We start from the raw sequence: 27,416 nt of genomic DNA on the forward strand, positions 1-27,416 counted from the left end.
TCTGTATTGTTCTAAACAGTGTGTGCTCCCAGTTTAAAGAGTACAAAACAGGGGTTTCATAGAGTACAAATACAAATAAATGATAGAATCCATACATGAGATACAACTGCACATTTGCAGGTTACACATACTGCCTGAGGGCACAAAGACTTTTCTGAAGAGGTGAATAGTTAAAATTAACTATCCTTGACCTGATAAACTTTGCTGGCACTGTGATATCCCTCTGAGGACGTTTTGTTCATCTGATCAGTTGAGGCTCAATGACGTGGCATGGTTGTTTTGCCGATGTTCTGCGTTTTCTTATTCCCTGATCATTATTTACTTACCATTTTTAGGAACAGGATAACTCAACCAGCTGTTTGTAAAACACTTGACAGACTTCACAATTTGTTTCCGTAAGTCTTTATAAGTCTGTTAGAGGTTTTTTTTCCACTTTTTACAAAATTAAGGTGAGGAATCAAAATCATCAAAACACTTTTGCAATTCTCTTAGAGAATGTCCTCTTTGTGTGCCTCTGTGTTTGAGTCTGGCTGGCACACAGTCTCTCACTCCAGTCAATACTGCTGTCTTCATGGCTGTGTGTATCAGGGGGGAGAGACGGATGAAGAAAGAGAGAGGTTGGGTAGTAGAAAATAAAGAGCTATAAAGAAAATAATCTGAAAGCAGAGTAGAATCACAGATTGTTAAAGAGGGTTAGAGCAGGATGAAAGAAGGGATACACAGAGTGTAAAGTACTGCACGCCATGACTGTCTGAAGCTCTGTGTATGCCACAGCAGCTTTAACGCTCTTCATCCACCATAGTCTTCTCTTCCTTTAATGTTTGGTTGGTAAGGGCCATGGTTCTTGTTGGCACTGAGTTCAAGAAGGCAGCCTGAGAGTTCCTTTTCCTAGTAGGAACTGTAGGATTCGGTCCACGAGCAAAGCAGCGACAAAGTCCACCACCAGAACTTGGGCGATGATCAGTTTGAACTGCAAGGAAGTAAACAGGACTCAGGTCACCATGTGAGGTACATCATTCTGACAAGATTATTAAGACAAAAGAACACATGTAGAAGAAAAAAAACATCAACTCACTTCTGTTGGAATATCTACGAGAGCAAACTGTTCGTTGAATTCTGGTGAGGAACCAGTAAGTAGTCCTACAATGGCTAAACCTGACAGAGCAATGCTCCACAGTAGTGGTCGATTCTCGCTGAGTGACTCCATGAAGGGGTGACCCTATTGGACACAAAGAAATACTGTGAGTCTATGATACTACAATACAGAGTTATCAACTACAAATGATGTTAAAAATACTTACCTTGTAGTTAATCGCAAAGGTGGCCATCTGCATGGCCATGGACATAATATAGACAGTGCTGTTGATTAGGCTGGGTTCAAACTCTTTATATAAATCCGCAAACATTTCCTCTCTGAAAAATGACAGAAGTGCAATGTTATAATTTATTGTTAATATTGAGATTGTGAAATGTGCTGTTTTTACACTTTTTTTCCCATCCTGATTTACCTTGGCGGACTTCTGCTTTGTGCTTCTTTGTAAAGGAACACCAGACTGCAGAAGTGAACAGCAAACTGCAGCAGCACGGTCAAAACCGTATAAAGATTGAAGATGTTTGGTAAGGGCCGCTCTTGAGACAAAGTTTTCAGTGGCTGTGCAAAAATGAGGAAAAAGGTCAATCTGACTTCCATTAAGCCCGAATAATAAGACAATTAGGCCTCCAGGTCAATAATATAGAGCTCGTGTTCTAACAAATTCTCACCTTTGATCTAGAGATAAAGAGGAAGCATCCTGCCAAGAGCAGTCCCTGCAAAGTGGCCTGGAAATCACTAAACTTGACCCCCTCGAGGTAGAGTACAGACTGGCTGTAGGCCAGCACCAGGGCATTGAGAGCCAGGATCTTAAACATCTGGAGTGTTGTCACCAGAGTGCAACGGCCTTGCTTAATTACATGGCAGACTTGAGAAAGAGAAACAAACTTTCAGAATTTCGTCCATTTTTACATTTAACAACTGTATAAAGAGTTGAGAGGATGAACCATTGTTACTCACTGCACTGTATGGAGGAGAGTTTGGAGGTGAAAGGGGCAGCAATGGAGGCATCACCAAGTTTCACTACTTGAACCTGATCTTCTTCTAATTCCCGTAATACTTGATTGATCCTCTCCTGTTACAGAATACAAACCATTTTACTCAAACTTTTATTAAGCATATTTCTTTTTTTTTTCCGATGATTGTTGGTGAGTGGGAAGGGGGCTTACATGGGACATGATACAGTCCGGTAAACATGAAAATGTTTCAGTTACTTTAAAAACCCAAATGGGACAGAAGCTAAGTTTGAAGTAAAGACAACACTTAAAGAGACACACACCTTTTGTGCTGCAAGCTGCTCTTCTCTCTGGGCCATAACCTTCTGCCTGGCTGCTCTCGAACTCAGTTTACCTCCAGAACTGACTGGTGGCAATGGTCTGGTTTCTGGTATAGGCAGCTCTTTTTCCCTCCCTCGTTTCCTTTTTTCAGGCATACGCTCAGGGGCGTTTGCTAACAAAGCAACACCTGAGGGGGAGAAAAAAAACTTTACCCTGCTGGGGTCGTACACACAGAAACATCTCATTTCAGTCTTACTGGTGTTGAATCTTACCTATGTGGGCATGTTTAAGAGCTCCAACATCATTTGTGCCATCCCCACACATCAATGTCACATAGCCAAGCCCCTTTAGACTTGTGATGACCGATTCCTGAAAGAGAATAGCGAAAAACAATTTCTTCTCAAAAACCCTTTAAAATCAACTTTAAGCTGCTTTTGAATCAAGTACCATCAATCTGTCTTAACTCAAATTATGATTCCATACATTTTCAAGACTCCTAACAGCACCTTATGTCCACGACTTAAATCCTTACATTTTGCTAGTTTATAGTAGATAAACTACTCTGACTAAAATCTCAAAATTTTAGTTCTTTGAGTGCAATGGATCTCTTTCTGGTAAAGTTCTACATAAATTGCATTAAGCAGCTGATTTGGAACCTACCTTCTGTTTGGGACTGACACGGGCAAACACTATTATGTGAGGTAAGAGGCTGCTGAGAAGCTGGGGATCGCAGCTCAGTCTGGCCAAGCCCTCTCCTGTTACACACAGGTCAAACTGATCCACGAACGAGGAAACACTCGGAGGGGGCAGTGGGACACGGACAGTGCCATCAATAGACTCCCAATGCCACTCACCTGGGGGGAAAAAATAACATCAAAGAGTATGGTTAAAAAAAAACTCTCACTTGATTACTACAAGAATGCTTCAATACGATTCTCCATTGGCTTACTAGAATCATAAATACTATCCTGTAAAGTGACGACTTGTCTTACCCTGATTAGGACTTGGCTGTAAAATGAGAGTGTGCTCTTTCTGGATGAAGTGGAGCTCTCTTGCTACATGGCATGCTGTCAGAGGGTTATCCCCTGTGATCATCACCACCTGAAAGCAGAGAGGCAGGAATTACCCAACGTTGAACTATGGTGTCTGACTGTTTGTGAACAAATGTGTGTGTGCAGTTTATTCACATGATGAGACGCTTCTTGGATTTCTCTGATGACTGCCTTGCTGTCACTTTTGAGAGGACAGGACACGACCATGAACCCGGCAAAATGCAGGTCACACTCCAGAGAATCGCGACTCATCTCCCGGACCTATGAAACGTCAAAAAGAATCCAGCTGTGATTCTGATAATAAACTAGTTAAATCAGACAAGAATACACAAACAGGCCAGATAACCATAGCTAGTTCTGAGGGAAATTAAATAGATACCTGTTGATGACTGAGGTGTCCAATCTCTTTGTAACCCAAGGCCAGAACTCGAGCCCCTTCCCGGGACATTTCTTTGTGGACTTCATCATAACTCGCCGGAAATTCTGAAAACTACACCACAGCCACGTTAGAACACCTGTGAGATTAGGCTTGATAATTTACACACTAAAGGGACATGTCCATATGTACCATTCCTCTGAGTGTCTCTGGTGCTCCCTTTACAGTTGAGATGTAGCAGAGTTCTGTGGAGCCGAGTTTCTCATAGGAAGCCAGGACAGACATCCTCTTCAGAGCACTGGCAAAATGGAAGCGCTGGTGGATCTTTAGTCCCGGAGTTTTGATGCCTCTTGGGAATACCTTTTCATCTTTACAAAGAGACCAGAGACAAATATACACAAACTGAAGCACGAGGTCATCAACAGTAGGTAGCCCAACAGAAAGCCAAGTATGCATATTTTCTCTTCCACAGCGGCCTCTGTCCAAAAGCATTTCGAGAAGGTTATTTTCCTTTACCTTTAGTAAGGGTCCAATCAGCAGCAGTCAGCATGGCCTTCTCCAATGGATCTCCAACAAGCTGTCCATCATCCAGAGTGACCAGTGAGTGACACGTGGCCACCACTCGATGTGTCTCAACTGGGATCTCAGTTACAGGCATCACCTCCTTTCCTTCTCTGTTTATACACCCAAACATTGGTTGATATGTTCCACTTACTGACAATGTATATAAATGATAACATACTGAAAACACTAAAAGTCTGCTTATGTTAAAGCTTTCAAAATTCACCAGTCTCATGTAAAACAAATGGAATAGTTGGCAGGTTTTACCTGAGGCCTGCTACTCCTCGAACCACCAAACTGTCACTGGTCAGTGTTCCTGTTTTATCAAAACAGCAAACTTCAACTTTCCCTGCAAATGGTATCCTGAAGGGCTCTGTACAGAATACATCTGCGTAGGGGTAGGGAGAAAAAAAAAAAAAAAAGAGACCAAAATGAACATGTACATTACAAACTGCTTTGTAAAATGTATGTCGTCATTCATTGGACATGTGGGCAGGAAGGAAGAAGTAACAAAATAACTCACAGAGTTTAGCCAGGGCGATAAGAGATGTGTTAACTGCCAGAGAAAGCTCGATGGGGAGTTCTGGTGGAACCACCGAGGTGAGGATTAATGTGCACTCCAGAAACAACTTGTAGCGGTTCCTGCTAGCATCTTTGGTTCCTGAGGGAGGAATACAAAACACAGGTATTTAGCTTTTGACATTAGATATGACCAGTCTCTACAACCACCTTCTAACTTTATAAGAAATACATCTTAATGACTTGATTCTTGGCTTCTCACCTTCAACCCAGACATAAACAGCTGCAGCGATGGCGAACACAAGGAGGAAGAGGATGAAGATGAACGTCTCCAGGTTGTTTGCCGTCACTCTCTTCACACCAAAGAGGATCGTCCGTAACAGCTTACCCTGGAGGTAAAGGCAGTCAGTCATTCGACATTCTTGACAGCTCATCATGCTCTACACTGGCATGCTGTCAAAATTCAAATGACAATGTATGGGGGAAAAAAAAACAACAAGTGTTGTGCATGTTTGTAATAACAAACATACAAAGAAACATCCTCACCTGAGAGGTGTAGAATCCTGTTCTCAGTACATAAGCCACACAGCCGTTGTCTACAGCTGCACAGAAAGGAAAAGATTCATGAGCAGGCACCTTGTCTTTATGATGAAGATGGGAGAAAGACTATTGAATACATTCACTGAACAGTAACTATATTCACTCGGTAACAGGCAGAGGAATTGAGAAATTACGTTTGAGTCCAGCACTGGCCTTTAAGGGAGGGCTATGTTGGACCACTTTTGTCCCCCCAGAGATGATGTGGAGTCTAGAGTCTGTTTGAAGATCCAGAATTCGCTCTGAGTCCAAGTCTTCTACTGGCTCCTACATACACACATTGACAGCAGTAAGTACATAACTGAAGTGTTATACCTTTTAAAGTAAGGGAGGATTACAGTCTACACCCTCAGCTCTTCATTCACTTATCATATTAGCATGCGTCTTACCTTCATCTGCGGCACAGACTCTCCAGTGAGCATGGCCTCGTCTACGATGCACCGGCCCCTGAGCAGCAGCACATCGCAGGGCACCAAGTTGTCCTGGGGTGAACGTCCTGTGAAGTGGAAAACACACATTTTATTCACAATACACACCCTACCAGGATCAATCAAAAGTCTGTGGTAAGTGGTCGCAAAAATGCTGCCAGGGCATTTACCGATTGAGACGATGTCACCAGGGACGAGCTCATCACTTGATATTGGTCTCCACTTCCTGTTGCGATATACCTTAAACAGGACACTTCAAATAAACTCAGGGTGCTTTTAATACACTGAAAATACAGCATAGATTATATTTGGAGAAGCAAGTCAAATGTTTGTTATCACTTTAAATTTTGAATTTTGAACCTACCTGGATCATGTAAGGCTTGTTTCCCATTCGACGGATCTCAGACATATTCCTCATTTGCTGCTGGACGAGGGAGGCCTCGAATGCCACCAGCATGAAAAGTGTGAAAACGCTGTAGTACCAGTACTCGTCCAGACACCAAAGCCCCACACAGAACACCTAACGTATACATGACAGACAATACACATCTTCACTTGGATACAGATTCTATCATTTTGTAAGCCACTCAACATTTTTTTTTTTTTTTTTAAATGATACCAAAGTTTAGACAGACAAAAAAAAAAAAAGTTTTTCGTGATCAAACATTAACATGCCTGAGCAAGTGTGAAGGCTTCATTACTTAGTTGCTTTTTAAATAATCATTTACCATTTTACCATTGTTCCCAACACGAATATGGTCATGGACACTCAATGCTCAGGCTCTACTTTTTTTTAACCAGGTGTCACACATACCTGGAAAACAAAAAAGGGAGCCGTGGCCCTTTCTCTAAAGAGCTCAAGGAAGTCTGGCACCATCATCTCAGCACGATTGGTGCCATAGCACTTTTCGGCAGCCCTCAGTTCAGCCTCCTCCTGATACCCACGCCAAGACTGAAAGTGGCCCATCGGGTAGTTTATGGGGAATGCTATTGGAATGAAATGTTTCTTCTCTTTGTGGTCAAATATATAGCGTATCTTTTGAAACTCAAAAGATAGAATGCTTTCCCCGTTGTCATCCTGTTGATCAAAACAAGAAACAATGAAAAAGGTTTTACAGTGTTCATTACACATGAGCTGTTTGGTACATGATTATGTCTTACAACAATTGCAATACAAAGTGTGAATAAAAATAATATCAGTTGAAAATCAAATGATGTACAAATCATTTGAGCTTCGATAAAGACAAAATAAAGTTTAAACATGTGAACTGACCTGGTCCCTCTGTAATGTCACGAGCTCAGCAAAGCCATTGTTTGGGGTGGGTATGACCTTTGCCAACATAGCTTTGTTAGGGTCTGGTTCCTGAGATGAGTAAAGATCAGATGAGAAATTCAAACACTGTCGTAGGTTGTTTTTTTTTATATAGCTGTGCGTCTAAGATGAGACACACCCAAGCAAACAAATACTTGATCAATATGAAGTTTAGGCACATCCTTTACAACATCTTTCTGGTGTATTGTTGTTACAAACCTATTATAATACGGAAGTTGAATGAGTATTCATTACAAGACTGTTTAGAAACAACAAATTCTCTTTTACTTCCCAGAACCAAGAAATGAAATAATTAGACACTCAAAAGGTGACTGCCATATCCTTGTTCATTCATCAATTCTTCAACGTAGACTCAGTGATGAGTGAGGCCATTCAAGTCTCAATTCAACACAGACTCCTGTTGCTACCTTTCATCTCCGTGTACAACAAATGAGAAAAGAGATGGCCGGCCAAAGAAATCGGATGATTATTGCACTGTGTTATTGTTTGTGTTTACCTGAGAACAAGTTAGCCAGCAATGCGCGTGCACCGACCAATAGCCAGAAAGCGCTGTGAGGACGTGCGCGATCCCGATAGCGGCTAGCGCCAGGAGGCCTGCCTCCGGATACTCGGAGGCACCGTAGACTCCTAACCAAACGTAGAGCCAACCTGGGTACAGGACAGCCAGGAACGGTAAAATAGTACCGTGTAGAAGTCGGGGCAGTCGCCTGTACAGAGTCACCGAGCTCACCAGCTCGTCTTCATGCTGGTTGTGGTTCACAGAGGGGGCCATTTCAAGCTCACCCGGTTCCTGCAGTCCGTCTGTAGCCGTTCTCCCCTCTTTCTCTGTGTCGTTCATTATACCGTCCTCACTCCTCCGCTCCCCTCTATCATCCATCACCACCCGTCGTGCTGTAGATGGTAAAAAAAACACAAATTTCCCCCCAGAGCAGTATTCAGTCCAGCCTCCAGATCCCCTTTACTGAATCGCTCGTTCTCACACCGTAGCTTCCGCATACGTAAACACGCAAAGACACGTAATGTTCTCGTTGAACCGGAAAAAAATTAAATGTTTTGTCTTTCAACCTGTTAAATTGAGCTCTTTATGTTGGACGTAATTTTGTTATTGTGACAAATGTGTTTCTCTCGCATATTTTGACTGCATTTGTTGTAAATGTGTGATAAATTAAAACATTTATCAGAAGCTTCCCCTTTAATAAATTCCTCGTCATCATAGACGGGAGATTGACGCTGATTTACACCAATGATATCAGAGAAAATGTTCACAAGCTTATTGTCTCAGCCAATCAGGGGGTAATGGGTGTGTACAGTGAAGCTGCAGCACAGACATGGAGCCTCACATGGAGTAATATCTTCTACTGTTGTAACCTTGATACATCAGCTTCTTCTTTGAGGCAATCTTGAACAAGGACCATGTAAGACATTCAACGAGGGCATTTTATCTTTTTACCAACATTAAATGTTCAAATAGATAAAGAAGTATAGTGTAGCTTAGACATAGACATGCTATTTTAAAATCAGGTTATACCTTATTTCGTTTGCTTTTACTTTGTAGCCTTCACTTTTGACACGGAGATGGTCAATTAACTTGAGTACCATCACTTACTGTTTGACAAACATTACGTTTCCTTTCAGGCAAGCTGCAATGAATATTACGGCAAAGTATTGCCATAAAGAAATGGAGGCATATGGTTCTTGTGTCGCCTCCAATCCATCGACATGGCAAGAAAAGTGTCATGACCTAAAGATGAAGGTTGCACAGTGCACATCATCACAGTAAGGAAACATACTTGTAGGCCAATATTCACTTTACATATTACTCTTACATCCTCATTTTATAACTAAGTGTGATTCCCATTATTTTTCCACAGCCCGGTGATACAGAAAATCAGACAGGACTGCTCCAAACAATTTGTGGAGTTTGAGCGCTGTCTCAGAGAAAACCAGGACCAACCTACCTCCTGCTCACCACATGTATCTCGCTTTCTGGTCTGTGCAGAGACAGTGGACGTCAGTGGATTGGGTGAGTTCTTGCTGGGGTTTTGAACTCTTGAAGTTTTCTTTTTTTCATTAAACCGGAAGGTTTGTGCATTCACATTGTTCAGACACACAAAAGTAAAGCTCTGGCTGGTGCAAAACATATCAGTACTTATTTATCACTCGTGCTTTAGCTCACAGAGAAACAGACACTAGAACTATTAATCTGTATTCCTAATGAGTACACACACACTCACACACAGATTTCTGCACATATGCATACAGTATTGTTATGTATGAAATTATTTTGTGATTAAGATGTTTGAGCATTTATGGAAACATGTCTGGGTTAAAAGGGTTCTATACATGTAGTTATAAACCTTTGGTTTATTACATTAAAAGAACACAACTTACACTGAACTACGTCTTTGGGAGCTATAACTTACGGTCAACATACTAACAAATTCCTCTTCTTTTTTTTTCCAGATACCAATCCGTTACCTCAGCCATCATAGCATTTAGACATCTTCTATCATCCGTGAGTTCCTCCTGTAGCCAAGCAACACGGAGGGGTGCATGGACTAGCCACTGCCTTCTTATACATGTACAATTACTGTTTGATTACTGCTATGTAACTTAATGTGACCATTTGTCTTCCTTCAAAGATGTAGGAGAGAAATGCAACCACACTGTGAGTTGGGCTGGTAGAGTATTTACCAACTTCTCAGCCGTTTTATTGGCCTGTATTAAAGGATCTCTGTTTTTTTACTGATGATTATTGAACAGTCTTATTAAATTTGGCATCCGGCTTGTACTACTTATCCAGTTTGGTCATTCTTTTGATTTATCTATTGCTTGTGTCTTTCCCCCCTGACCTTGCCCTCTCCCTCTCCATGTCTGAGTCAGAGTTAGATATTCAATGTGAATGTATTGCTCCCACACAGACACTCCTGACTAGTCAATGACTGAGAAGTTCTGGGAAGAAAAGTAGGAGAAGGAGGAGGCACTCCCCTTTTAATCAGCAGAACTACTGAGAGAGACAAAGGGAGGATGTTGAGTTATGAGCCCTGTGACCACTAAGCAGAACAGACCTTTTTCTGGTTCAACTACTAAAGCTTTGATGGAGGTTAGTGAAAGGAAAATCTTTCATTCTTTCTGCACTTCCATTCTTTCTTTAGTTTGTCTAAACCACACAAGAAAACGAGAACTGTATCAGAATAACACAATAAGGAAAGTACACTCCAAAGATGAAATTGCAAGTTGTATTGAAGAGACACCAATATTACATTCAAAGCACATCACCTAGCAGTCACTGAACAAAAGACATAAGATAGGAACTTGCCTAATACCTCACAAATAAGTTACGTTCACAAAAATATCACTGTAAAAATACCATGAGTCAGGGAATATAGTTTAACATAATGCCATGAAAGAATTTCACAAGCTGTAGCTGATCAATGGCACTTAATGAAACAAGTATCACCCTAATTCTAATTGATTCTGCACCGTTTTATGAGTCTGTCTTCTCCTTATGCTTCAGCATCCAACAGCACTTTAGAGGCCGTTCCGTTAGCTCTACCTTGTGACACATAAACATCATGCTACAGTTTAAATATTTGCAGGTTATCACAGAAGAATGTACAAAATGTCTAACTAACATCTTATTTGAGATGCTTGATAAGGAAATTATTACAGAAAGTGACTACAATTAATTATACCACAGCCATACTCACATATACATTTTGAGTACATCATCATGTACACAGTGTCCTAGCTTTTGGGTGTTTTATTTCTATTGGTCATCTTTACTGCAGTGCTCCTCTTTTATTTCGTTTAAAAAGAGAAGGAAGGCTTATGTTAAAACAACTTATAGAACCCTGTGTCCACTTAAGGCTTTTCAAAAGACCCTGTATTGACTAAATGCTATAAAAAAGAAGACATTTTTGGTCCACATTATACATGTCATGCATTAACAAAAACTAAGCATGTAGTTTGAAATCATAATTTTTAATGGAGAGAATTTCCCTTTCTGTGATCCATTATTGTTGAGTCATTGGGTAAGTTTAATGTATAATCCTATCCAGCACAATATCCTGAGAAAGCCCAGGTTACATAATACAAACTAACCTGAGAGCAAAAAAAGTACTCCAATCCATATACATAATTGTATATGCTGCAGTCTTTCACACACACTAACTAATTACTTGTCCTGTCCCCCCCCCCCCAAAAAAATGCAATTAACTGATTTAGGTTAGACCCTCATTAAGACCTGCTGAAAAACCTAAATACACATTTGAATTCACTGGCAACAATCAATTATCTTCTGTAATGCATGATATACATATTAGTGTTAGATAATTGTCTGTCCTTGTTTGAAAGTGCAATGAAATTAGTTTAACATTATATAAATACAACAGGAGAAATGTAGGTCCTCTTACACATCTTTGACATTTACAGTGTCTGTATTTCCAGCACGTGATTCTCAACGAGGAAAAGTAATGGAAACGTTATGCTAATCTGTTTCAAAGTTTTATTGTGTCTATGCCTGACCTCGGGTGATTTTGGCCTGTGATAAAAGCTTTGACATGTGTTTGGGTGAAGGCATTCTCATGGAGAGTGGTCCCACAGGCATGACGATGGACGGACTCCGTTAGCTGCATCTCTGAGGTGAAAGTTGGAACCAGAGGGGGAGGGTGGTAGTTTATAAGGGTCAGGAGGTGAAATAGGAGTTCTGCATGGAGTAGAGACGGTCAATGGGATTTCCCACTCGCCCTGCCAGGAGACTGCCATCTCCTGTTGCCAAAAGGCAGTCTCCAAGGTGACCAAGGCTGCCATCGCTATCCAGGTCATGGAACACTGTCTCTGAGTCTATGGTAAAACAAAAAAAAAATGTGAGTGTGAACAAGGCTTTGATTAGTTCAAAAAGCACAGAAGAGCATAAAAATAATATTTGATTAAAGATGTTTGGTTTTTTTTGTCTGTCTCCCTCATTCTCTGTAGTATACTTCCAGCAATTTCCTTACAACTGGAATCTCTCAAACATCTTTCTATATACTGTCTGTGCTTAGCCACATGAAGCAGCTCTTTTAAATCCAAATATTACATTTCAGCTTTTCTAGCACCAACTGCACAACTCCTAAAGAAATAGCAACAAATAGAAAAGGGAATGCGAAAGTTTTGTAAAGGGTACAATAAACTCTTCGGTTTGCAAGATGAACGACATTTACTGCAACTAACTTACCAAATAGCTGCATTATAAAGATAGGGGAAGGTAATATCAAATTAGAGATATAGATATAGAGCTATAAAGAGGTTTTTAATTGAATTTTAAACTTGCAGCCTTGACCTCTTGTCTCACCATATGAATGAAGCTGTTCACTGTTCAGCTGTGGTGGTGTTAGTCCATGTCGAAAAGGCTCTCCACCGTAGATGTTTGGGTCCAGAGCAAGTAGTTGTTGACGTGGCAGAGAGGGATACCCCAGTATCCCATCCATGCCATGGGTACTAGAGCCATCTTTGTAAAGATGAGAATCCCTTTAGTCATACAGTTTTTTCTTCTATTTGGTACAATATTTTATTCTGAACTTGAGTTAGCCCTCTGAGTTATTATTACCCTCACTGTCATCATTGCTCTGGCGGCCTCCTCGGCTGGGTCCTCTCCGGGTCCCTCCCAGCTGCTCTTGTTCCTGTTGCTGCTGCTGCTGTTGCTGCTGTCGGCGAGCTATCTTCTTCATCTGCCGCACAAAAACACACACCGTCTGAATGAATTTGCTCTCTGATAAGATGTGAAACACAACATTTACTCAGAAAATATGTTAGCTCTAACCTTGGCTCTTTGGTTTTGAAACCACACCTGCACAACTCGGACTGTCAGACCAGTCTCTGCAGCCAGTGTCTCCCTCACCTAGAGTTTTTTGCAATTAAAAAAAAACAAAAAAACAAAAAACAGTTTAAAGCGTAAGATAAATGTTAAATAAATTTAAAACCCATTAACCATAATTGGTTTAAGGCAGGGATTTTTTTGTATGACATCATAGTTAGACAACAAATCCCACCCACCTTACGGCAAGGCTTAGCGGACACTTCAAAGGAGGCCTTGAAAGCACGGCGCTGCTGCGTGGTCAAGATGGTACGTGGTCTCTTTGAACGCTTGTGCTCTTTGCCTTCATCACCACCTTTCCCCCCACCGGAGCCTCCTCCACCGTCCTCATCCTCACTTTTCACTGAACAAGGTGAGCAAACAATAAAGCAGTCAGAGCAGCCGGCAGGAAATGGCACCATTTTATTCCTCTTTAGCTTTATTTTCAACAGACAAGGTAAGTGAGTCAGAATCAGACATTTTTTATTGTCAAGTATGTTTACATTTAATGAATTTGACTTGGTGTATTGGTGCAAAAAAAACAAAACTTTTAGCATAGAAGTACAAAAAGGAAGTCAAGGGTTATTGGGATAAACCCTCTGAGGAGACCTCTGGAAAACAGCTGTCTAAAGTTTGAGATAGAGTTTCATTTTAAGCTAAGAGGAAATTCAGCTACATATGCTAAAGACAATTCCCAGAATTTAAAGAGGTCAACTTACTTCTGCCACACAAACCCAAGGTTATCAAATCCAATGACTGACTTACTATAATTGCTATCACAACTATAATTTATGTCAATTAGCTTTAATGAAGCAGTTTTTTTTGTACGTAAATTGTCTCACTATTCAAGCGTTTATTAACTTACTCTTATTCATCATAAATGAACTGAAACTGAGGAGCAGATTGAAAGGAAGTTCCCTAACCTACATTTGCCCTTCAGGATCTGCTCCCTGGTCTGAAGTGGTGGAATGTCATTGAGAATGGATTTGCTGAAAAAAATCTGCTTAATGGGTGACTGTAACAGAGCTTGCTTATAGAACTATGTTGAAAAGCTTTGCATTTTGAGTGAATTCATATGTTTCAGCCAAAATAGCATTGTACCTAACCGGCCTTACCTGATTCAGTTGGTGTGGGACTTATAGCAGCCAGCATTTCCCTTTCCTTCTCATAGTCCATACGGCAGAGCAGCTGGCCTTCTTTCAGCACAAACTCATCACCTCTTTGCAGCCGGCGCTCACACTCACAGCAGGTGAAGCAGCCCAGGTGGTACACCTGGCCTTGCACACGCATTATCAGCTCCGAACGGCCAATCACCTGCAGGCAGGCACTGCACTTCCTTACAAACAGCCTGGAGGTGCACAGAAAGACTTACATGTGAAGGATACCTTGAAAAAATGTGGACCTGCGGAGTCATGGAGTTCACAGAAAGAAAAAAAAATCCTGCATATAGACGGTGAATGGTAATTAAAGATGAAGTAGCTCTGATACATTAACCATCAGCGCAAATGATTCTACAGATTAGCATAGTCTCTTAATTAAAGGTCGTACAAACATCACCCAATTCACAAAGCAACAAGGTGAACATCTGCTGAGGGAAATAACAGTCGTCTGCATTTTCAGAACATACTTTTTCCCCCTTTCATTACAGTAGGGGGCAGTAGTAAGCTTATGAAAAAAGAGCTGCCTGTCATGTCTTTCACTTTTAAATCATGACATTTTGCTTAATGGGATCAACTCCAGTATACCCATTTCCCACCCACAATCTATAAGTACTTGCGTAACAGAATGAAATAAGCTTAATGTGGAGTCTTTGTCAGGTCCATTGCTTCCTTATAACAACTTTCCTCCTTTTGTACCTCCATCTCTCCTCCTGTGAGATGTTCTAAACCCTCAGCTTCTCCCCAGCCTTACCATCTCTTCACACCCCCATTTCCATTTGCAGGGCCTAAGACTCTGCCTTTAAATTCCTCTCAAATCCCTGCTCTTGCACTTGGTTTCCTCCCCCTCCCTCCCAAGTATTTTCTGCCAGCATTCCCAGTTCTCCCTCACGCCCTCCCAGCCAGCCTCCCCAGTTCACTGAAACTAATAAAGACAGGATTAATTAGATTGTTGTTTAAACAGTGCAATGGCCAGACAGACGCTGTAAACTCATAACCAGGGATTGGGGATAGCATGGGGTTAATCTCTCCTCTCACTTATGCACACTAAAACACACATACACACAAAAACACAGACTCCCACACACATGCGTCCACACGCACAGGCATGTGCATAGACTCACCTAATATAAGTATATAGTCTGCTATCAGTCAGTCAACCATCAAAAACATAGTGATGCACCCTGCGATCAGCAGATAGTTTTCCAGGAAGAGTTACCAAGTATTCATATAGGAGTAAGAAAGGGAAAGGTCAGTGAATATTGAAATAGGTGGGGAAAAAATCACAAGGAAGGGAGGATGAGAGGGGAGTTAGCAGGGGGAGGAAAGGACAAAGCAGAAGTGTTGGGTCCCTGACCGAGTGATAGGAAGGTGTTGTTGCCCAAATCTGGAGTGTAAAGAAGGAGCCAGGTCTGCACATTAAAGCTCCTAATCTGTGTTTCTGTCCCAAACGCAGCTGCTACAGCTAATCTTTCTCAATCCATCTGCCAAACACTTCCCAAATTCCCAAAATGACAGTGTCGCTAAGTTGACACCGTGAAGCAAACACAAACGTCCTCATTAACAGTCCTAAGCCCATCTATTGTGACAGAACCTTGTGTTTTACAAAAGGTTTCTCACCTTTTCTTTCTCCACAGAAACATTGTTAAATACCTTTTCAAAACTACACGTCGACCGTAGCACTTGCCACCTTGCAAATATTCAACAAGAGAGAGCATCCCCCGCCTGCTCTGTAGGGCCTCGCTCTCCATCCAAACACACTTCAACTTCTTCAGTGCTTCCTTTCAATGTGAACAAAAAGGAAGAAAACAGAAATGTCACAGAATTGCTTGACATAAGACCAATGATGTTGGTGGTTAAGTCGCACACTCCCTAATCGGGGTGTACTCAGCACGGTAGGAATTTACTCAACATGGCAAATGAAGGCAACTTGGGGCAACTGCCTCAGAGGGGGGTCTGTAAGTAGATCAATCTAATCCCTCTAATAGAAGCATTATTCACACGGGCCTTGGCCAGGGTGCAGCTTCCAATAAACCACTGAGACCTGACGGCTGTAGAGCAGGTAAACTAGGGTTCTACGTCAACTCAAACAACCAATTGAATGTTAGTGAAATTAAGTGATATGTATTATATGCCTGTTTATTTTTGTGGATTGGGGGATTGATATGTGAATGCACACAAATACATTTCTATTCATTTTTTGCTCTACATTTGTTTTGTGCACCTTTCTGGAAAAACACACAAAACATTTCATTGTGGTTTTTTTGGGGGGTTTTTTTAACAATATTTTGCAGCATCCAATAGTAAAACAAACAAGGATAATCGACGATCAAATGACATCCAGTCACTATTAAAGCCGACACATCAGTAGAAAAGTTGATGAAAACGTTTTTTTTTTTTTTTATTATATTGCATTTTAATTCAGGTACAAATAGATAAAATTAAGTTACATTAAACAAGTGAGGTAGAGCCATTTCAACCAGTAATCAGAAATGTTATCTTTACAAGACTTTTTAATGGATTTAGATGGCTTAACGTTTATGAAGTGTGTAATATTCCTATGTACAGAATTAGAAAGCTGACAGAAGAACCTCCGATTGAGAGCTTGTGTGCATGTTGTACAAAATCTCGGGAACTTTGGCTTCAGGCCCCTTTGTGTTTCCTGCAAAGGATTTCTGTGGGGTTACAGGGCAAAACTAATTACAAGCTCACTGATTGTGAGATCAAATGTAAAGGCAGAAGAGCTAATGTTAAGTATTGGGTGGATATAATAAACCCTTTCCTTCTTGCTATATCGTTCAGGAACAGTAAAACTGAATTTCCTCATCTCCTTAAGCTACGTCATGTGGCATTGTTTAGTATCTGAGCTCTGACAAGCACAACCTTGTGCAGACCATAACACAATGATTACATAAATAAAAAGTGTCTCAGAGCCAGTGCAGTTGTTGTTTTTGTATTGATAGATGATGAATACTTATACAAGTATAGATTTTCTGATACAGGGTTTGAGGGTGCCCCCTTTTGCTGTAGTTAACTATAGTCTTTTAAAGGTGGCTCAGATGAACCTAACTTGGAGAGATAAGGACTGACACTGTACAATTCAAGGCTTATGTATCTCATTCTGTGCTCCTGTTCACTTTACGTGAATGTGTGCATCACTTGGAGTCGTAGGCAAATTCTGCCAAGGCGACAGTAAAGTGTATGGTACCATATTGGGAGTGTTAAGACAAATTCCTGTTTCACAAACAACGAATCTGCAGCGATGTGAAAACCCATGTTTCCAACAAATGTAACGTGTTCAAGAATGACTATGAATGTGCTTAAATGTTCCCTGAAAACAAAGGTGGATCTAAAGATTCATGCGATCGAAGCTAAACGAAGAAATGATATGCAACAATTTTGCTTTTTAAGTTGTATTCTGTTCAGTATCCGTGTGGATGTGTGTGAGTGTGCGCGCACGCTCAGCGGATATTGCTCTGTGAAGCAAAATGGCTCAGAGCCAGGGTTCAGTAATCACATCATCTCCTTTTATTAAATCTCCCTGCACTGCTTCTGTGTTATTAAAATCTCCCAGCATTCCCCACGATACTCACTACCCCTGCCACCACTCACTGACGCTCACTCACACAAATACACACATAGACAAAATACTGTCACACACACATACACACACACACACATATATATGTAGCGTCACATGCACACATAAACACAAATATGCACAGTTTGTGTCAATACAGATAAGGTGCCTGGGTACAAACATCAATAAAACACTGACAGATGCTCTCATTTGTGCACCCTCCATGCATCAATACAGTAAAATCATAAACAGTCATATTGCTCAATGACGCTGAGTAAAAGTTGTAATCGAATCGCTATGAGGGTCTGCAATGTGTAAAATACATCTGAAGAGGCATTTCTGCACAAACCCTCAACCAATCTCACAGTTATACAGTTACATGTCATAACTCTGATTGTAAACTGTTCACACTGGTAAAAGACCAGCTCTGCGTGGGAGCAGCAATGATGTCTGTAATATTCAGGACCTGCTGTAATGTACCTCTAAAAGTAACAACAAAAACCCGCATGGCGCACAAAGTCTGCATGATATGTGTCTTTGAGTGTGTGCGATTTACACCTGATGCTACCAAGAACGAATGCTATGTGTGAGGATATAGATGTGTGTTTGTGTGTGTGTGTGTTAGTTTAGATAAAACAGTTAATCCCCAGGCCACCAGAACGCAATATCCTGTCTGCCCGTTTCTCATTTCCTGTCTGTCTCTGGCGGAGTGGGAAGCAACGGGGAGGGGGGGTGGCGGGGGACAGCGGGACCCGTTGCCCCAGAAACAGGAGATACAGCCGGTCGATTTGAGAAAAGTCTACGCCGATCTCCCTATCTCTCCCTCTCTGGTGCGACCCCCTATTCTCTCCCTCTTTTTCCTCCCTCTCTCTGCTTTTATTATCTCAGATTTAATAAAGCCAAGGCGAGCAGCTTGTTCTGCCATGAAACATTTATTAGCTGTCTGTTATAAAATTGTTGTGGGGGAGGAAAGATGATGGGGTCTCATCTCACATTATGCAAAAACAGTGGCAATATAACCCCCTCCTCACACACATACACCGAGACAAAAATCTGCCCTTCCCTGTGGCTCTTTTCTTTTCCAAAACTCAGACACCTCATCTCTACCTTCCTTGTCCTGTTTCAAACCAATCTTCCATCGCAGAGATTTATCCCTAATGTGCTGTCATTTACACCATAAAATCGGAGTATTTCTCAATGACCCAAACATGAAAACTTCTGTATCCACACTTTCCTTTTTCTCTGAATCCTCTCCAACCATCAATTGTTGAGTTCCAGGTTTAGGTTACAAACTCCGGGGTGAGGAAGACGTGTCTGAACGCCTCAGCGCCCCATGCATGTATCACGTGTAGCCTATCACTTTACAGCCATGTTTCACTTAAACACACATTGATCCACAAACTTTCTTTTGCAAATGCAATGTACTGACAGAAATGTTAAATTATTGAAGGTAAGCTTACTCAGTTACAATTTAATTCAATATTTTTCCCAATGCAGGTGGATTGGTTTCATACAGCAAGGTAATGACATTTCCTGCTGCCATCCAAACGATGTTTTTCTTGAAAATAAGGTAAGTCCTGAACATAGCATTTGATTTTTATGAGCACCACCAAGAAAATTCTACAATTAGACACAAAACCTATTGACGTTTACGTTCCAACAGAGTTATATATTGAGTCCCCTTTGCAGTCGACAAATCACTATTGATCAGTGAGAGTTTAAGCACTCTGAAAGTATTTTATCACAGGAACTGAGTCATTCATCTTTAGGGACAGGGATAAGGGATTGTTGTCCTTCTGATATGTCATTGCATAATTCTCTCTAATAGTATGTCCCAGCAGCCCAGTGTCAAGCCTGTCATCACAGGACAGCCACAGAATGCTGGGTAATTAGCACCGTGCCCAATCAGCCTCCCCACCTCCTCCTCCTCCCGTTCCCATCCCGAGACACAAAGAGGCGCTGAGGGAAGGGAGGCGATTAAGAGAAAACAAGGGATAAACGGGGAGATAAACTGTTTGGTGTCATGGCTGCCATCAATCTCAACAAGAACGAAATGAGGTTTGGAATAGAGAAATATTATTACAAAGCAGACAGTGATGAACGAGGTAAAGGATAGAGAGACAAGGAGAGGAAGGGTGGGTGGGGTATGAAGGGGGGAACTGGGGAGAGGATGCAGTTTCCATTCTCAGTCTCAGTATTTTAGTGCAGGAAGACTCTTACATAAATGCACTGTAACTTGATAGTGTACTCTATCATGCGTCAGTGTTAGTCTCACATATATCTACCTGGTCAGCAGAGGGAGATTCTATAACTGTGGCGCCGGGGTCTCCCTCTCTCCGTCTGCAAGGACAGGGTTTGTAAACCTATGTAGACCTTGTGCCCTCCTCCACCCCACAGAGGGAGGTATTAAACCTTAGGTTTAGTGAATATCCACCCTATTGACCTGTTTTTCAAAGGGGAGAAGCTGCCTTTATGAGGCTTACAAGGGAGCTTGCATGCAGGCTCCAAACAACCTGACTACCCTTAATTCTATCCCAGTTCAGCACTATTGACCAGGGAACACTGGCCTTGCACTGCTCAGACTTACAAAAAAACCCATTATCCATAAAAGTGTTAAGGATGACTGTCAAAAAAATTAGTAGTAGGATGCTAAGCATGGTTAGCAGTATTTATGCTTGCAAATAGGAAATTTCACTGTCTTAAAATGAGCAGTTATGATATTTACTTGTCCTCAAACTTTTATGAAGTGCACCATTTATTTTCATGTTTAAAAAAAATGCATTCACAGATTTCCTGTCCTTTTCTCATTATTCTGCACCTCTTAATAATATAAGTGATGGATTGCACCCTTTGAAAAAGCATCTCGATGTAAACGTGGAAGGCTGTCTTGCCACAAATTTATTCTAAAGCTTCATTTTGAACATCTGGTCCATAACAAGATGGAGTTCCAGAGAATTTCTTGAGGTTTTAACACAGAAGTAAATCCAAAAGAAAAATCCACAAGATGCACTTCAGTTAATTGTGTCTAAATCCCCTCATTACCATAACAGATTGAGACAGGGGAATCTCTAAACTGAAGGCATACCTACTGTTTTATTACACAGATAATGAGTGGTTGAGAGAGTCCTCGCTTATTTATTTCCCTACATTTCAACTACTTAACTTAAATATGACTTACAGCCCATATTCCATCATATTCTAAAGTTCTTAATAAAATGGCATTTGATATGGATTATAATATCAGAGCTACCATGATGATGTCTTTTGGATATTGTCTTTTTGAGCATTGGAGCGATCACTTCAGAATTATTTTGAGGCAAAATATCCTTTGACAACATTAAACATGCAAATGTTGAATCAACTTTTGCCTTAAAGGCAATTTATCCCAAAGGAATCAGATTGGGGGATGGGTCACATTTCAAAATTGGATTTGCTCTCTCATTTGAATTGATAGACATTTATATGGGCTTATTTGTTTTCACCTCAGCATAGTATGATAATTATGAAGTATTTGAACATCTCCCAAAAACTTTTCCATATATATATATATTTTTTAATCTCAACAATTTCTTTAAGGAATTCCAAACACAAGAAATAAATATCATAACTATACTGTGAGACATTTATTGTATGCCTCAGACATGGAGAAGAGATGTGCATGTCTGAGTGTGCTGGGTGATGAAATCAAAGCAAAGAATGAAGTAAACATATTTGGACAAGTCAGATATGCTGCATGGTGGTAAAATGGATTATAGCCAAGTATGGCAAAGACAAGCCTGCAAGATACTTTCTTATCCATGTATGTATATATATATATATATATATATATATATATATATATATTATATGCATATTCTTCAAAAACTTATCGACAAGATAAATTGCACCATCAGTGTGCATAGACATCAAGCACTTTATCTGCCACTGTCTCTTGTTAAGCTTAAACTAAAAAGTTAAAGATGGCTAAATCTTCCCCTTAAACTTTTATGCAGGTTCCAGATTCTTGGACATGGTTATCTGTTACAATGCACACACCTGCTCTAGACGGGGAGTGTGTGGTGTAAGGCACTGATGGACAGACCGCAGGGAAAACAAGGAGACATTGTTGCCGATCTGCTTGAAGGTCACAGTCAGTACTGCTGCCAAGTCTGGCACAGACTCGCACTACAAGGCAACTATCCACATGCAATGTATAGGAGACTAAATCAACACCATCGTGAATGAACAGCTGACTGTTAATTTGGATCTACGATTACAGTCATTACATGAGGAGAGCAAATACGCTGTTTCATTCCATCACTTAAAATCCACCCAGTGCTTCATTTCTGATAAACTATATCCTCCATGTTTCCCACTCATTTTTCAAGATAAACGTCACACAATGGGACTTTCATTAGGCAGCTCCCCTCTCTCTCTCTCCCTGACTCTATCTTACTCTCTCTCTCCCTCTCTCTCTCCCTCGCTCTCTCTCTCTCTCTCTCTCTCTCTCTCTCTCTCTCTCTCTCTCTCTCTCTCTCTCTCTCCTCCAGATGTCAGGTACAGTGGGAGTGTCTGTGCTGCTGGATGCCGTCTGACACTTTTCAAAACAATGATAACAAGCTCGGGGCTCGTCCTTCAGATGTCTGTGCCTGGAGCTCACACTGCAGGCATGCCTTCTGACCGCACACCAAAACAACTTAACAGAAGAAACAGCACACGCACACACACACACACACACACACACACACACACACACACACACACACACACACACACACACACACATTTCTCATAACTAATTATTTTTGATGTACATTGCAATATATATCAGAGTGGTTAAACTAAGTCTATCCCATAACAACGATGCATGAAAGAGCAGGGACAGCAGTGTTCAGAGCTTTTCATTCAAAGGTGTGAACACAAACTTGATAGATATGGCTCTTAATAATTCAACAAATTAATTTCTTTATGCAGACTACAAAATCTCTGTTAGACAAATACTGATATTTTTCACTTGAATTATTATGTATTAAGTTTAGAATAAGAATTTAGTTCAGTTCAGTTCAGACAACTTTATTTATTCCACAAGGGGCAATTCATTTGTAGCTTCCCAGTGCACATTCCTGCAGTCAACAACATCAATAAATAATCAATCTATCTGTCAAGGAAATTATTATCATTGTAAGTAGTGTACCTATACAAACTGTAGCACAAGATACACAAGGTAAGCTGATGATAAAAGCAAGAGGAAAGAAGCGAATATAACCACTGTAAAGGTGGATGACATGCTGACAACCTCTGATTTATCATTTATCATTTGAACCTCAGTAATCTCTGCAATCCTCTCCATATGCCTCATAAATGTCTGAAAGACTTTTACACACACTACGTACCATAGATTTTATGTCGGTGTGTATAGCCATATATTCGTACACATACAATTAGTCAAATATTTACCTGTAATATTTGTGTTGTGATAGTGCAATTGAACAGAAATGAAAGTAAAAGTGATAAACTTTTTAAAAATGTTCAGGATGTTGGCAATTAAAAAAAGGGTGAGGAAGGCCCTCTATTTTAGAAGATAATGTTAAAGCTAAGAAACATTTTTTTTTATTTCTATCTGAATATTTTATTTTTGGAATGATCGTTTTTGCTGTTATTAAATTGACTTGTGTAGAATCATTTGCTCTGTCTTTATCCACACTGTGCTTGGTATTTGTTGGTGAGGCGTTTAGTCCAAAGAATAAACGGAGAAAAAAACGTTTTATACTATATATTCATAATTCAATCTCATTTTAAGTGAGACAGACTTTCACTCCTTTTTCCACTACTTTGACTGAGGATGAATCAGTTATACCTAAGTGATGGGTATTCGTTTTTTTCTGTGTTAGGATCTACCACAAGCTATAGCCAAAGTAGACCTGCAACCTGCTAAACAGTGAAAGCCAATCAAATTTCTTCAAGGGGGTCTAAGAAAAATATAAATATAAATATCTTAAAAACTCAAAAACTCTGAAAAACGTATGAATAACGTAAACATTAGTATGATTATTCTTTTACACGATTATTAAGGGGTTATTGCCTACTTCTCTAGCCTACTTTTTTCAGCGCTGTCAAATTTTTCTACAATCAAAGCCGCAGCAACAAAGTAGGATATTACCAACCTGTGTGTGTGTGTGTGTGTGTGTGTGTTCTTACTTTTCATAGTCGTGCTTGCAGTACAGCAGTCGGTCTCTGCAGTAACAGGTCCCGGTGAGCGCACTCAAACACACGGCGCACTTGACGCAGGTCTCGTGCCAGGAGCGCTCGTTCACGCGCAGCAGGAAGCGGTCGGCGATGGGAGCCTCGCAGCCGGCACACAGCTCTCCCCCTCCTCTGAACTCCGGACCTGAGGGAGCATATCAGTGCGTGATAATGACACTAACATAGGCAGGGAAAGGATGTTTAAAATGGCTTTATGCGTCCAAGTCACTTAAATTTAACCCCCTCCCCGCAATGAAAGTAATGTCTCTCTCCAAGTTTCCATCAGGGCCATCTGTAAAACACTAGAGCAATATGTAGCATGCTGTTAAAGTCATCTATTTTTTCCTTTTTTTTAACAAAATCGACACATTTTAGCGTGAACATTTTTTTTTGGGAACAGTACACCTGTTGTCACCTCCAACACTATACCACCCATGTCAGGTGAAGGCCTACTCAAAAGGCCGTGTCACACTAATTTCATTAGGCCCACTAATACATATACCTTTAAGTCCACGGTGCTTGTATTTAGTTTAATTTAATATTGTAAACATCTAATTTTTGTAGTCAGTGTAACACCCGCTTGGGAAATGTGCATTTTTTGTGTCCCTGAAATTCTTCCCTATAGCCTGTATTTATTTACTGATGCTGAATTCATGTCGATAGGCACTAATGACTTCACAATATGTGATGCAAATGTTCTCCTAATATCCTATTTATTCCTGAAGGGGTTTCTATTGCGTTAATATTCTGGAGCTGTTATTTCGAGGATGATTATTGAAATCTGATAATGTGGTCTAATATATATATATATATATATACATATATATATATATATCAAATGTATCAAGTTTATATTTTTCTTTGTTTTTCATTTTGAACGTTTTATTATGATTTTCTTTGGGTCTTATTTTTCCGCTGTTTAACACTTACCGAAAGGCGTTGATGGAGGTTGCTGCAGACAGGACTGCTGGCTTTCCTCTGTTTTCATCCCTTCTCTCCTTCCCTCAGTGTGATCGCTTCAGAAACACCAACAAACAAAACAAAAAAACGAATAAAGCACAATTCTTATCTAACATTTGTGCCGTACGCACTCCAGTAAATCCACCAGGAAAAAGGAAGTCAATCATGCCAAATATATAATCCACTGTACACACATTTTAAATAAAATGTAACAATAAGCGATATTTTAATTTTGATCCAGAGTTGAACACATCAACACATAAACAGCTTCCATTAAATTCAACATTTTAAAGACAGAAGTACTGATCATAAGCCTTAATAATAATGATAATAATGATGATAACGGAAAAGGAATGACAAAGCATTGAAGATTAATCTACTGAGATACTTTGATATGTGGTTAGCAGGCCTACAATTAACAGCCCATCATTTGTGTATACCACTTTTAAAATGCATTTCTACCATTGGAGCTTCCAGCTGCTTTATTTTCATTATAGTCCAGTCACTTGGAATTATCTTGACTTATTTTTCAAAAAGTTCCCCTAAAAAATACGACCAGATTTTGTGTGCTCATTTTAGATTTTATTTCAGTTTGTGCATTTTTTCCATTAATGTGATCAAATAAGCCCCAAAATCAAGAAGCTTTAAAACACACAGACGATTTTTTAAGTTATTAAAAAATATATACATTTTGAGGAATATAGCCTAAATTGGATGAGTTAAAAAACAGAGGCTTTGTTTTTCTACCGGTATATTTAACTTGTGGTGGCCTGGACTGGTTTTACGAAATATAATGGCTAAATTATTACATGTTTTATGGTATTTACTGCATGCGGATGAATTCAAAGTTTTTGAAGTGATATTTTTAAAGAATATTATAAATATTACCATACAATTATATCTGTAAACTGATTAATTAAAATGTAATTAAAAGATAAGGTCTTAAATGTCGGGGAATGGCCGTTTGCTATTGAATTAAAAAAAAAAAAATCAAATAAAGAAATAAATCATGTAAATGCGCTCTGATTGGATGATTTGCCTAATTGCGAGTTAAATTAATTACTGACGTATTCGTGTAATTACATGATCAGAATAACAGCCTGACAGCCTGAAATGATTACTAGGGAAAAAAACTGTTACTATACTGTCAGTAGAAGACATAAACTTTGGTTGAGGTCTCACTGACTTGTAAAGGAAATATCAGGATGAATCAGTTGGTCCGTAATAGCCAGAATCTCCATAATGTAGATATTAGAGATTTTCATAGTTTGAAGCCTCTTATGTTTATACATTTATGTGATAACAGTAGGAATTCTTATAATCATGCGTGCTGTTTTGAATAAAGTGTTTAAGGCTTGTCATCCTCTCACCCAAAAAAGTAAATAGAAGGCTATAAAGTTGAGCAATGTGTTTTGGATCACTCCTCTCAGAAAATTGTCCACGAGGAAGATTTCCAAAGCAACGTTTTTGAGAGTAACCCCGACTAAAACCTTACCTGAAATAAAACCATTCATACTCTTTATTATCTCAGATCATGCCTTATCAAGTAGCAAGGTCACAGTGACTTGCTTTTTTTTTTTTTTTTTAGCATCTTCTGAAACCTGACAAATATCCTTTGATATTTTACAACTAATGAGCAGAAAACGCAAAGGTTTTATTCCAAGCAACACAAATATATATGATGTTTATTATTTTTTAAATCACGTTTGCCTCCTCTGACAACCTGTACTTGGTTCGCAGAGTCCTACCTTGAGGTGAAACACACTCCTCCAGAAATCTCAGTTGGCAACATGAAAACCTGCGGGAACTTTCGGCCAGTAGAAGAACAGCGGCGTTTTCAGATAGTTCACCTGTATCTCACAGTCCAGAGCGCATGCTGCTTACGGTAATAATCCAAATACCATGATGACCCAAACTATTCTCTATTGTTTCTCCTGTGATTCTGTGCCAGTCGTGTGTGCGCTCTGACTGTTCTGTGCGTAAAGAGGGAGGAGATGGACACAGAGAGAGAGAGAGAAAGAGAGACAGAGAGAGTGAGAGGGAGGGAGAAGGTGCGGAAGATGATGGGGGAAGATGAGCGATGATGCAGCCTATTGATAACTCACATGAGGATGAGCGTTTCCATTTGTGTTTGGAAACGGACACTTCCAAGGGCGCTCTGGATTGAAAAAAAAAGACTTGAGGTGAGACGTTAATCCTGTCCTGTAATTATAATCCTCAAATACTATACTTTAGAAGCAATAGAATCTATAAACACTCAAACTGTCTTAACACATTATGAACGGGACAAAGATAAATGCAGATGAGAGCAGTTACAGTACAGGCGACATCAGAACATCTGAAAATGTTGGTTTACTTTATAAACGAAAATAACTTAGTAACACCCGTCTCCGACCGGAAATAATTATTAATAAGTATGAAAAATGAA

The 27,416-nt window shown here is 40.1% G+C and overlaps 2 protein-coding genes across 3 annotated transcripts; both read right to left on the reverse strand.

Moving 5' to 3' along the window:
• Positions 1–386: 386 nt before the first annotated feature.
• Positions 387–8,451, reverse strand: atp13a1 (ATPase 13A1). Its single transcript, XM_079366225.1, has 25 exons — positions 7,730–8,451; positions 7,174–7,263; positions 6,715–6,978; positions 6,265–6,420; positions 6,071–6,140; positions 5,862–5,968; positions 5,610–5,739; positions 5,422–5,477; positions 5,138–5,264; positions 4,880–5,017; positions 4,624–4,744; positions 4,312–4,469; positions 3,988–4,163; positions 3,799–3,909; positions 3,555–3,680; positions 3,360–3,468; positions 3,028–3,221; positions 2,640–2,736; positions 2,370–2,554; positions 2,051–2,165; positions 1,762–1,958; positions 1,509–1,651; positions 1,302–1,413; positions 1,076–1,219; positions 387–970 (listed from the first exon to the last, which is right to left on the reverse strand). Exons 1-25 carry the CDS (start codon positions 8,108–8,110, stop codon positions 860–862), a joined length of 3,618 nt encoding a protein of 1,205 aa, XP_079222351.1. The 5' UTR covers positions 8,111–8,451; the 3' UTR covers positions 387–859.
• Positions 8,452–10,458: 2,007 nt separating this feature from the next.
• lmx1al (LIM homeobox transcription factor 1, alpha-like) lies at positions 10,459–27,391 on the reverse strand. Of its 2 annotated transcripts, none has more exons than XM_079366507.1 (9): positions 26,737–27,391; positions 24,959–25,044; positions 23,984–24,173; positions 14,185–14,417; positions 13,270–13,433; positions 13,037–13,114; positions 12,830–12,944; positions 12,569–12,724; positions 10,459–12,078 (listed from the first exon to the last, which is right to left on the reverse strand). In XM_079366507.1, the coding sequence occupies exons 1-9, from the start codon at positions 26,778–26,780 to the stop codon at positions 11,921–11,923; spliced, it is 1,224 nt and encodes a 407-aa protein (XP_079222633.1). In that variant the 5' UTR covers positions 26,781–27,391; the 3' UTR covers positions 10,459–11,920. The 2 variants fall into 2 exon arrangements, with proteins under 2 accessions (XP_079222633.1, XP_079222632.1); XM_079366506.1 differs by having other exon boundaries at positions 12,824–12,944; positions 26,737–27,380.
• Positions 27,392–27,416: the final 25 nt, after the last annotated feature.

This window comes from Symphodus melops (assembly GCF_947650265.1).
Source record: "Symphodus melops genome assembly, chromosome: 17".
NCBI lineage: Eukaryota > Metazoa > Chordata > Actinopteri > Labriformes > Labridae > Symphodus > Symphodus melops.

Bases quoted from the DNA above. Each gene is read 5' to 3' on its own strand.
- atp13a1 (XM_079366225.1), bottom strand. From the start codon at position 8,110: ATGGATGATAGAGGGGAGCGGAGGAGTGAGGACGGTATAATGAACGAC. The intron at 5,740-5,861 runs GTAAGACGCATG...GTGTGTATGTAG, and splicing joins AGTCTGTGCCGCAGATGAAG to GAGCCAGTAGAAGACTTGGA. The intron at 1,652-1,761 runs GTGAGAATTTGT...ATTTTTGCACAG, and splicing joins TCTTTATCTCTAGATCAAAG to CCACTGAAAACTTTGTCTCA.
- lmx1al (XM_079366506.1), bottom strand. From the start codon at position 26,780: ATGTTGCCAACTGAGATTTCTGGAGGAGTGTGTTTCACCTCAAG. The intron at 14,418-23,983 runs GTAAGAACACAC...GTGCACCTCCAG, and splicing joins TGCAAGCACGACTATGAAAA to GCTGTTTGTAAGGAAGTGCA. The intron at 13,115-13,269 runs GTGGGTGGGATT...AAAAAACTCTAG, and splicing joins CCGCTAAGCCTTGCCGTAAG to GTGAGGGAGACACTGGCTGC.